The 12,452-nt window shown below is 37.2% G+C and overlaps 2 protein-coding genes across 2 annotated transcripts; one reads left to right on the forward strand and one right to left on the reverse strand.

The window, feature by feature from the left end:
- Positions 1-5,324: 5,324 nt before the first annotated feature.
- Positions 5,325-9,850, forward strand: LOC120283960 (probable serine/threonine-protein kinase SIS8). The gene is made up of 13 exons (XM_039290781.1): positions 5,325-6,087; positions 6,640-7,030; positions 7,103-7,748; positions 7,839-7,879; positions 8,051-8,119; positions 8,205-8,305; positions 8,418-8,496; positions 8,581-8,679; positions 8,764-8,832; positions 8,905-8,954; positions 9,037-9,118; positions 9,237-9,331; positions 9,401-9,850. Exons 1-13 carry the CDS (start codon positions 5,687-5,689, stop codon positions 9,543-9,545), a joined length of 2,268 nt encoding a protein of 755 aa, XP_039146715.1. The 5' UTR covers positions 5,325-5,686; the 3' UTR covers positions 9,546-9,850.
- A 230-nt stretch (positions 9,851-10,080) lies between these two features.
- On the reverse strand, positions 10,081-11,997 carry LOC120283961 (huntingtin-interacting protein K). Its single transcript, XM_039290782.1, has 4 exons — positions 11,782-11,997; positions 11,241-11,296; positions 10,487-10,553; positions 10,081-10,401 (listed from the first exon to the last, which is right to left on the reverse strand). Exons 1-4 carry the CDS (start codon positions 11,911-11,913, stop codon positions 10,321-10,323), a joined length of 336 nt encoding a protein of 111 aa, XP_039146716.1. The 5' UTR covers positions 11,914-11,997; the 3' UTR covers positions 10,081-10,320.
- Positions 11,998-12,452: the final 455 nt, after the last annotated feature.

Genomic DNA, 12,452 nt, shown 5'->3' on the forward strand with positions numbered 1-12,452 from the left:
TCCATGGCGGTACTGCGAATGTAACTTCGCGGACATCAAAGCGCTATGCGACTCGATCCTCTTTTTCGTCTAGGCCGCCCGGTCGCCTTCTCGTCGCGAGCGATCGCAAATGAAGCTCACGATTTCCGTCCCGAAGGCTCGTCATCGTCGGGTATGGGGAATATAGCTTCCTGTACGCCGAGTTTGTAATTGTCGATGGTGAAGTACCCGGTAATAAATCGATGTACGTTGGTGTCATGCTGCATTATTGCTCGCATAGCGTGTTTTGCGAGGGATACCATAAACTTGCCACCTTCGACATGAACAAGTTCGATGGCGAGATACACGGAGTTCTCTGCCTGGTCGATCACTTCAGTAACTATCATCGACACAACGACCAACACGAAGATTTCGATCTGTCCCTCAACAATGATCTCTACCTTCGAATGTATGTGCGGGCATAAATAGGTCTCCCATTTGTTACGCTTGTTCACGCGGGTTACATAACATGCGCATCAACTTGAACACAGCAAATAAGGTTAAACAAAGACGAGTGATGGTTAAATAATTCGTAAACATGGTTAAACATTATTGTAAATATTTAAACGAAAGGATTAATATTTAAAGTCAGACAAGTGTAATTAAACAAAGATTGAGAATGTTTAAAGGGTAACACTAAATGTTAAGTGTAAACCAACATTCGCAGACCTTATGGAGTCGACCATTTTCGTCACCCGGTAAAATGACGAGCTTCCTTGATCCAAGCATTGAACGACTCGCGACGTTTGAATACATCTCACCCCAACGATCACCTCCCGAGCGGATAATTCGACCAATGTGCCATATCCGATTTATTAATCAACCCGGTGATGAGCTTCGGGTGATGTGGCTGCGATTCATTCACGGTATCATCGAAATCTTTAGCCGTGGATGCCCACGCAATGCGGAAGCATATAGACCCAGCACTCCTCCCTCAATGCCTTCCCAAGTCCGACATTGGCTTTTCATAAAATTGGCCTCCAAATGTCGAAGGCGATATGCATGTGGCGAAGAAGGGAAGACTCTCGCATTTCAGCTCACAAGGCCCTTGGACTGTCCGACACGAAGGTAATTATCTCATGATAATCTCCATCCTCGTATAAGGCATCGCCTAACTTAGATATGAACCAAGTCCAATTGGCATCGGTCTCGTTGTCGACTATACCGAAGGCGACGTGGAAAAAACCATTGTTTCCATCTTTCCATGTGGCACCCAGTAGTGTACCCCGATATTTTCCAAGGAGGTGGGTACCATCGAGAAACAGCAGCGGCCTGCAAGCCCTCTTGAATCCCACAATACACGTGCCGAAAGTAAAGAATGCACGTTTAAAACGATCACCGTCTCTTTCCACGATCGCACGCTGCTGGGATTTGTCTCGAGCCACCTTATCCACATGCCAAAAGCAAAGCGATCGTGGGCTGGAGATGTCAGCGCCGAGCCGAGGACCACCCGCACGTCTCTTTTTCCCAACCAAGCTCGCTTGTATGGTATGTGGACACCATGTTCCCCGCAACACGCCCTTCCGAATGTCGATGGCCTTGCATACGAGGGGACGGTCCTTGAGATTCTGAATCACTCGTGCGCTAACCCATTTTTTGGACGCTTTCGGATGCGACGCCGAACCTATGCCACCACCGCAAGTGTGTGACGGGTTGATTGTCTTGATTCTGAAAGTTTTTGTTATACTCTTTTTGATGCGTGAAGGCGCTGATGACAACCATCGGCGACAGCATTCCACGATCACTCGATGTTTTTTTCGTTCTTTATGAATTTGAAGTCAAAATTCCTTTTGATTGCATGATTTGGAAGTACATCCCTGAAATGTTCGACACCGTCAAAACGTTGTCCAATATCCAACGAAAGCACTTCAGAATGATCTTACGAGAAAGGAAGACATCCCACGCCGTCAGGGTCACCATGGGAATGAACTGGAGTACTCGCAGAATCTGAATTCTCGCCAACACTTGATCAGAATGAAAAGATCAATATGTTAAGCGGAGAATATAATGTTTAAGTGATAATGACAATATTTAAAGCGTTAAATTAAATACTTAGCGATTAACTAATAACGTAAAGCGACTAGTACAAGATTTTTAACTAGTGACGGACATATTTAAACACTAATGACCCCGCACAACTGGAACAATTAAAGAGAAGGAACTTACTGATGAGTAAAACTCGTTTTTCGTTAGGATTCGACAATGGCACATTTTTACGTCCTCGACGACAAGATCAACTACAGAGACATTTGAAAAATGGAGTGCACGCGACACATCCATCTGGAAGTCAACATCGCTTTTCTATTGGGCAAACCGTTTTATATCCATCCGGTGTGATGAACTTAACCCTCGACAATAGAAACTTGAGACCCCATCGCTCACAAATCTCGACTAACACCAACTCCCAAGAAGTCTCGAGCAGTGAACATTAGCACTCTTCCCTCCCCGTTGAATCTAGCAATACCACAAAAACTCTCCATAATATATCGGCCGAAAACCAAATCGTACAAACCAAATGAAATGAAGAACAAAAATAAGCCGAAGAAGAAGAAGAAGAAGATGTAAACAACAAACAGCAGTCAGATAGGCAAACAAAAAAAAGTGCATATATATATTAATAGTTATACATGTAAAGATAATGTTAAACGGAGATGGCAAGTATTAAACGGATATGACAATTATTAAACATATTAGTAATATATTTAAACGGATAATAGCAAATAGTTGAACATTATTTAAACAATAGTTCTTCTCGTCAGTAATACAACTTTTACAACCATAAAGCGAGAAGACGACAATGGCACATCTCGTGCCTCGACAATAAAAATCGACTACGACTCATTTGAAGATGAAGTGCACTGACCCGATCCGATGGAAATCAATTTCATTTTCGTTTGAGAAACCGATGTATATATTTCGGGTATGATAATGAGGAGAACAACAAGATGTAATGCAACTTCTGGCATTGTCTATCGAAACCAGTAGAGCCCTCGAAAAGGTTGAACATGATGTTATTTTGGCGCTTTTTCTTTCCTACCATTTTCAGGCCAAAAATTGGATTTCACAACATGGACCCATTTGAAGTGAGCGGTGAGGGGTAAAAGGGAAGTTAAACACTAACGGAAGGGCTGTCCGGGGTGTGTAAAAGTAGGAGGGGGTTTTTGGGAAGTTTTGAAAATTACGAGGGGTGAACAATAATTTTCTCTTTTTTTTTATTATCTGATAATTTTCTATTCTTTTATTTTACATGTTCTTCCTCTTGTTTTTCCTGGTTTTTTAATATATTTTTGGGTGATTTAAACAAGATAATAATCCAAGAACATTTTGACTAATTTGCATTGTATGCTTGTTTAATTTTTTTAATACAAGATTTTCTTATTGGTCTAGATTTTCTTTGTCTCTTCACTTTTTAAGTCTGTTGAAATGTTTGTTTTTTAATTTTTTTAACTTATTTGTTTGATTAGGTGGGTTCAGTTCAAAGAAATAAATCATTGAACTAATAGAATTAAGTTGAGTACATTACCAATTGTTTACATTGATTGCTTGAGAAATTAAAATTTCAACCATAAAAATTAATTAAGTTGATATGAAATGAAACTTATGTACTACTGTTTATGATAAGTACCTTCATATATACCGGTCTTTTAGACAGTTAAGTGTTGAAAATATTTCACACATATGGCATATCCATATCTACATATTAAATATCAATATTTATTTAATTAATCAATGATAATATCTTTGATATTTTTTAGTTTTCCAATTTTTTCAAGGAAATTATTTTTTTCTCAAGTATATATATAATGATAAATTTCATTTACTATTGATATTACCTTCATGAGGCCTAATAAAGAAATTTTATGCTTATAAAACAATGACTTAGAAACGAAGGCAACTGAATAAACAACTGAAAACTTTTTTGTCATTAAGCTTTAACAGTTGTCATTAAAACTTAATTAATCCATACTTGTGGTCATTTCTATTTTCTTTAATTAAAATAATAATCCTCATCCATCACAAGCTTTATAATAACTAAACATAGTTATCACAAAACATTACATCCTCTGACACAAGTTTTTTATTTTTGTTTAAAGTTTACAAAATAAATACACACCATATAAAATATTATCATATTAAAACTTAATTAGTGTGTAAATAAAATTTTCTTTAATTAAGATTTAAATAAAGATTAGTAAGAGAGCATCCAAAAACAGTTGAATCTCTTTGCAAAAGGCCAAGCATGTGAAGAGCTTTGGAAAGATAGATTCTTATTTTATTTATTAATATATTTATATATATATTTTCCCTTATATGATCATCTCCATCTCCACCAAAGAATAAGGTATGGATCAAAAAGGAGGAAAAAAGGGACCTCAAAGTTTAATGAGAATAAAAAATAATAAGAGTGGTGCTCTTTCTACAAAATGGTGGACCACACCCCAAGTCCACTTGCTTGGAAGCAAACAAAGAACACAAAGTGATGGGAAAAAGAAACAAGGAATTATAACTATTTATAATAATAATAATAATAATAATAATCCAAATCCCTTCCATACCTTATTATTATTATTATTAATTAAATAAACTATGAAAAGTAACAAAAAGTAAATTTTTACATTTTTAATCTGATGTAATTCTACTGTATTCCAATTGACAACAAACGGTTAAACTTTTGTTTAAAAAAAAAGAATTTTAATCAAATATTTGTTAAATTGATTATTTTAATATGAAAATCTATAATTTTTTTAAGCATCATTGATTTTAGTTTTTAATATATAACAAGATACATTTCATAATAACTCAATATCTAATTTTTGAGCATATAATTAAGATAAATTGTGAAAAGAAAAAAATCCTTTTGTTTTTTGTTTTTAAATTAAATAAAGAAAAGAGAAAACTTTATGGTTAAGGAAAGGGGTAGGGAGTCAAGCAAAAATGGAAGAGGACAATGAATGTAATAAGAGGAATAGTGTCATTTCCAAGAATGCAAACTTAAAGCCAGGAATAGTCCAAGTCATCCTAATCAGAATACCACATGAAACCAACCATCATCCAAACCCCACTTGCCTTCTTCCCACAGGCATGCACAACCCAAGAAAAACCTATATATATTAATTAATTAATTAATTAATTATTATTTTCTTAATGTTAGAAAAAGAAAAAAAAATCATAATAACTATTAACCACTAAAAATGAAGGTGGTGATAATATATAGTAACCAAAAAAAGGAATGCAGTAATGGAAGAGCATTTGGTGAAAAAGGATGACATTTTTAGAAGCCATAAATAACAAGTTGCAACTTGCAAGTGGATGTGGAGTTGAAGAAGATTCATTCAAGATTGAGATTGGGATTTTATTAATTGATTTTTTTTAAAAAAAAATTAACAATTAAATGAGAGGGTGAGAGCCCCACTTCAAAGAAGAAGAAGAAGAAGAAGAAGGTGGAGACCAAAGCCTCTTCTTTCTCTTTCTCTCTATCTCTATCTCTCTCTTTCAATCTTGTTTTTGATGCTGTTCTTGTTGAAACCCATTGAAAAAACTTGATTTTGGAGAGAAGTTTGAGATAAAGGAGCCACCTTTGCAGCTGGACGTGTTCAAATGCTAGTAAAAATTCAATTTTGAGAAGAAGCTTGTTGGGATTTTGTGGTTTTTGGTTCTAGGTTTAGCTATGGAGACACCTCCGGCTGAGGAGCTATTGAAGAAGATCCAGGAGCTGGAGGCTGGGCATGCTATGCTGAAGCAGGAGATGTCGAGGTTGATGCCGAGTGGTGGGGACGAGCGGCGGGCTGAACGGCCTCGGTCGCAATCGGTTTCACCGCAGCGGTCACCGGCGCAGACGCGGAGGAGGAATAATGGAGGGTGTGAAGCGACTGGGTCCTCGGTTTGGCGTAAGGGCTCAGTGCCGTTTGGGCACTCGTCTCGGTTGCAGAGAGAGAGCAAGGACTCGAGCTCCAGAGCTGGTGAAGCTCCGGCTAGCATCGGTCTCTCCGACCGACAGTATTTGAATATCTTGCAGTCCATGGGACAATCTGTGCACATCTTTGATCTCAGTGGCCGGATTATCTACTGGTGTGTTGAAGCTTGAATTCTTATCTTCTTCTCTTCTTCTTTTTTGGTTGATTTTCATTGGTGGATTGTGTTTTTTCTCTTAGATTTTATTAATTTATTTTCTATGAGTTCACTGTTAATACTTTTTTCTTTTTCTTTTTCATTCAATCGAAACAGAACATCTATGAAATTTTGGTAAAGGAGAAGATTTTAGAGAGATTGATCTTGATATTTGTTGCTTGTTTTAGAGATAAATATCTTTGCTTGTTTCAGCAGCTTGTCATCTTTGATTGTGATATTTTTTTATTTTCCATTTCAACAATCTAAGCAATCTAGTTAGAGGTTCTTCTTCTTCTTCTCCACTTAAGCAACCTGCATTCAAATCTTCTTTGTAACTGTACAGTGGTTGATAGTACATGATTTTATTAAAATTTTGAATGAGCCAGGAATAACGCCACATGATTTTGTGTGTACTGTAGTTTGGATTGATACAGCAATGCAAATTTTTTAGGCCTGTAATGAGGCAGTGATTCAGAGGAGATACATGTAACTTTCGGTGCTTGATTGATGTAGGAACCGGACCGCTGAACGGTTGTATGGTTATTCTGCAGCTGAAGCCCTTGGCCAGGATGCCATTGAGTTGCTTGTCGATGGCCGTGACTTCAATGTTGCTAATAATATAATCCACCGGATAACCTTGGGGGAGAGTTGGACCGGGAAGTTTCCGGTCAAGAACAAACAGGGCGAGCGTTTTTTAGCTATGGTCACCAGCACTCCCTTCTACGACGATGATGGAAGTTTAGTTGGCATTATTTGTGTTTCAAATGATTCACAGTGCTTTCAGGATGCAATGTCTCCCCTTAGTTTCTCAAAGCCTAATGCTAGAATTGGTTGTGGTAACAAAGGTGTTTCTGATTCTCAACAGCCTCTCCAAGTTGCTCTTGCCTCCAAACTTTCAAACTTGGTGAGTTTATGACTGAAATCATTTGCTTCTCTGTCGAGTGTATGTATCTTGATTTTAGAATCACTGAAACAGGCTTCCAAGGTGACAAATAAAGTTCGCTCGAGAATTAGGACATCGGAGAATGGTTTGGAGCGCGAAAGTGCAAGTGGAGACAGTTTAGGTTCAGATCATGGCTGTTCCGATGCTGATCATAAGGAGGACGCGACATCGAGTGGAGCTAGCACTCCTAGAGGAGATGCACATCCTTCACCATTTGGTGTATCTTCTTCAGTGGCCTTTGATGAGAAATCTCCGGGGAAATCAAGCAAAAGTAACAATGAGAAAGCTGATGGGAAGAGTGGAATTCACAAAATCATTAGCTCAAAGGCCGAAGCATGGATTGCTAAGAAGGGGATATTGTGGCCCTGGAAAGGGAATGAGCATGACAGTACTGATAGTTCTGATACGAAGAACCCGAGCGATCAAGAGAATGATGTGAGCCATCCAAAAACTTCTGAATCTAATTTAAAGCCGGAAAACCAGGCGAACGAGAACAACCGAGCAGGAAACAATGAAGCCTCAGGGTCTTGGTCTTCCTTTAATGCTAACAGTACAAGCAGTGTTAGCAGCAGTGGGAGCACCAGTAGCAGCGCGGTCCAGAAAGTCGATGGCGAGAATGACTGCTTGGATTATGAAATCTTATGGGAGGATTTAACAATTGGTGAGCAGATAGGTCAAGGTAATCACCTCCGCCTCGGAGAACATGCTCCAACTTTATGCTCTTCATGGTTGGTTCTATGCTCAAATGTTTCCTTTTCTGGTCTTGCAGGTTCTTGTGGAACTGTGTATCATGCTCTCTGGTATGGTTCGGTATGTTCCAGTTGAAATTCATCCGGTTCTTCACTGTACTGCTATAAAATTTTAATTGATCGATATGTATAGAATGGCAAAACAAAAGTCAAGGATAGCAAATTCTGTTTCATTGTGAAGAATTTTGAGTTTCATTGCATCATTGTTTCAGAAAACTGTGTTTCTTTGCAGGATGTGGCAGTTAAAGTATTTTCAAAGCAAGAATACTCAGAGGATGTTATACTTTCATTTAGACAAGAGGTATTTTCAATTTTGTTGTTCTATTCTTCAATTTCTTTTCATGAATTTAAACAGTCAACTTACTCTAATTCACTATCGATAAAAGGTATCACTCATGAAAAGGTTACGACATCCAAACATACTACTTTTTATGGGAGCTGTTACTTCTCCACAACGCCTGTGCATTGTGACAGAGTTCCTTCCACGGTTTGTTCTTTCACACTTTAATCTGTGGAAGCTGGTATTTTTTCCTAGCCAACTTCATGTATTAATTTTTTTACGTTATGGGTATTTATTCTCGACAAATTTCATCGTGTAGGGGAAGTTTATTTCGGCTACTTCAAAGAAACACAACCAGGCTTGATTGGAGACGACGTATTCACATGGCTTTAGATATTGTGAGTACATACATATATACTTTCAATGTTTATTTTAAGTAATTTTTCTCTTATAGCGAGTGCTTAATATCCTCGTCTTGACAGGCGAGAGGCATGAACTATCTTCATCATTGCAATCCCCCGATCATTCACCGTGATTTGAAGTCATCGAACTTGTTAGTCGATAAGAATTGGACTGTGAAGGTATGTTCTTCGTTTTCGTTTAACATTAACTGCCTGTTTCACTTATTTGCATTAGATTTTCATTGTATTTATAATGATCAATAGGTCGGAGATTTTGGCCTTTCACGGCTGAAGCATGAGACATATTTGACAACGAAAACCGGGAAAGGAACGGTAATAAATCTGCAAAATTCGCCTATCTGCAACTTTTGATTATGACACTCTGTTTTCTTTGTTTCTCTTCAGCCACAGTGGATGGCTCCAGAAGTTCTTCGCAATGAACCGTCCGATGAGAAGTACGTCTAGAGCCTAAGTTATATTTTTTCAGCATTGTATTAGGAGATCTAACAAGGAAATATTTTACTTGTCGAAACACAGATCGGATGTGTACAGCTATGGTGTAATACTATGGGAGCTTGTAACCGAGAAAATACCTTGGGATAGTCTCAATTCAATGCAGGTATTCTCTTGAATCATCACAGGAAGATCTGCTCCAATAGTTGGGTTTTCATCTCAAATGTATTTCTTGTTAATATATATATATATATATATATATATATATATATATATATATGCAGGTGATTGGGGCTGTAGGATTCATGAACCAGAGGCTGGAACTGCCAAAAGATTTGGATCCTCAATGGGTGTCAATCATTGAAAGTTGCTGGCATAGGTAACCTTTATTTGATTGCTGATTTTTCTGAAGCAATCATCATCGCTGAACTGCATTTTTCATTGACAGTGAACCAAGTTGCCGGCCGAGTTTCCAAGAGCTACTGGAAAGGTTTAAAGAGTTGCAGCGGCAAACCGTTGTCCAGTCCCAGATGCAACGTAACACTACTGCAGAAACGGCACAAACTGCACCAAAGTTGAATCCTCAGGATTGATTGTATCTCCGGCTTAGTGCACCGGCCTCATTGCACAATGTTTGTGTGATGCTTGAGTGAAGATTTTTGCACAATTTCAGTCACAGGATGAAGTTTTAGATCAGCATAAGGCATGGGAAATACCATTGTCTTATTGTAATGTATTTGTGTCTCAGGCTGTGCTAGGTTTTGCTTGTCGGTTTCCATCCCGGAGAACATGGACAGAGAAGTGAAGTTGACTTTCTCTGCTTGTGAAGAGCATCAACAAGACCACAACTCTTGTAATATACAGTCTATACTCTTGTAATATTTTCCCCTTCTTTTCACCAACCGTTTACAGAAAGCTCTTCATATACAAAAGAGGTAATACACAGGCAAAAATTATTACTACCCAAAAATGCAAGTAGAATTACAGTCAGACTGATTGAAATGGTATGTGGATGCTATAAAAGAAGACAAAAAGGGGTCTCTTAAGGATTACAACTTTAAACACTATCCATTAAAAACCAGTACTTAGATGGCCTTGCAGAAGTGAACTATCCTTTGGCACAGAGAATAAACATCATAGTACTCGAACATGATAACAAGGAAGCAGGTGTTTTTGTGTCATTTGAATAGTCCATAACTTGAGAAAGGGGGAAAAACAAGTCAAAACATGAATGATGAAGTGTAACACAAAACCCAGCTCTTACAGGTAGCACAAAAAGAGTTGCAGTTGCAGTATCTACTGTCAACTACAAGTAACTTTCTAGGCTTGATGCTGAACTAGAAGTCAAGGAGTATACTGCTCATGTTTCTAACGAAGTAAATAGCGAATTGCGGCGACAGCATCACCTTTGTGCTCCCTAAGTGTTTGCTCGGCCACCTTCTTGTCTAACTGCATTAAAAACAAAGTATTGCAACAATCAAGAAAATGATGCACATCCTGCAATTAGTTAATATGCAGAAGAAGGGATTTTGACCTCAAGCTCATTTGCAATGATGTCTACATCCGCAGGATTGATCTTAACTGCAGCCAACTCTTTCTCTCTGATGGCAAATTAAGGTGGTGCACTTAATGTGATTAGCTCAGAGCAAATAACAGATCAAAATTTTTCAATAAAAGAAAGTAATTCCAACAAGTACATTTATTTACAAACCCAATAAAGGGTGGCGTAACAAGCCATAAACTAACAGATCGTAGGGTAACCCCCCAGAAGAGATTCACAGATTCATGATGGACTTGTACATGTATTGACAAATATCGAAGTTAATTGATATAGACAAAACTGTTAATATCGAGTGAGATGGTTTGCTTAATTGTTATAATCTAGAATAATTGGTATGCTCTTTCAAAGGACACATAAGTATCAGATTTCGGGTTGGAGAATAGGAAGTGAGTTCATATTAATTAAATCTTCACATTGTATGCAAAAAGCAAAAAAAGCAATCATCAAGAGTATTCTACAAGCAGTAAATTCACTTGTTCCTCATATGAGAAATCCAAAAATGAGATGATAACCAAAATGGCACATTCATCTTTTCCTCATTCAGCATGTTGCATGGTTGAACAGCTTAGTGAATAGAAAGAAAACATTAAACCATGCCATGCAGGGCACAAGGACAAGCATGATAGATTGTGCTTAACCTTTGCATAAAATCTGTGAAGCTATCAATTTTATTCACAGATAATTTGTGGGCATTAAACCAATAAAATTTACACCAGATAGGACCTACCTCATTCTCATTGCATTCCAGTCAGCTTCTTTTGATGAAGCAAGTGCTGCCATAGCCTGTCCACAACCATAACCCAACATTAAACACAACAGCCTCAAACTGCAAACTCAACAACATTTAAACAACAAACCAAAAGCAAAATAGCTTTTCCTTAATAAGATCCTATGCTCCAAATACATAAGAGACTAAAAGGAACAATCTTTGCCACACGACAAACTTGATATTCATATTGTCACTTTTTTGAAACAAAAAACTGGCAAATCTAAAAAATTCATCTACACAAAAAAACCCTGATATAATGGATTCAAAATGAAAATATAGGTTCTTCACATCTTAGTCTTTCCATCATCGAGAATTCTATGTCGACGAAAATTCAGCAAAAAGATGGTTTCTTTTAGGGAAAAAAGGCTAATCAGACAATTGATCCATCCCTAATTTCTTATTTTGAAAAACAAAAAAGAAAACTACTTAAAAGCAAGGAATTTAATTGAATTGAATCCATACGTTCTCCTAGCGCCAGTTAAAGGAGGAAGAAGAGTACCTCTTGGACACGGGTGGAGTTGAGCTGCCGGTCCTCCACACGATCCGTGAGCTTGTCCAATGCCTTGCTCTGCTGCTGCATGTCTTTCGAGTCTACCATCCGATCCACTGCCACCTCCTCTCCTCCCTCCATCTCTCTCTCTCTCTCTCTCTCTGAGCCAAGAACAAGCAAAGAAGAGGAATCCGCACTTGGAACAAGAACAACACGAGAAAGAGAAAATGAGAACTAGGGCTACAAGCGGGTCGGATTTGAGATCAAGATTTGAATCCGTCAAGGTCTAATCACGTGTAAAACACGTGATATAGTCGGTTAATAATAACAAAATAATAATCTTATATGTTTAATCTACTAGAGTATTTCAAGTAAGCAATTTAATTTTTTTAATTATATTTTAATTTTTGTTTATATTAATTATAATATTAATAATTAAAAAATAATTACACTTATTTATTTATATAATAAATATTATGATACTTTTTAAAATTAAAATATACAAAACAATTATAGGAGTCATTTAAATAAATTATTTTCCCTTTATATTCTATTATAATATTATTTCAAAACTCTTAAAATTATAAAAACCCCTATGAAAAACCAGGAGTTTATCTAATAATAATAATAAAATATGTAAATAGTATAACTTTCACATATTTATCATATATATTTTAATA

This window comes from Dioscorea cayenensis, chromosome 19 (genome assembly GCF_009730915.1).
Source record: "Dioscorea cayenensis subsp. rotundata cultivar TDr96_F1 chromosome 19, TDr96_F1_v2_PseudoChromosome.rev07_lg8_w22 25.fasta, whole genome shotgun sequence".
NCBI lineage: Eukaryota > Viridiplantae > Streptophyta > Magnoliopsida > Dioscoreales > Dioscoreaceae > Dioscorea > Dioscorea cayenensis.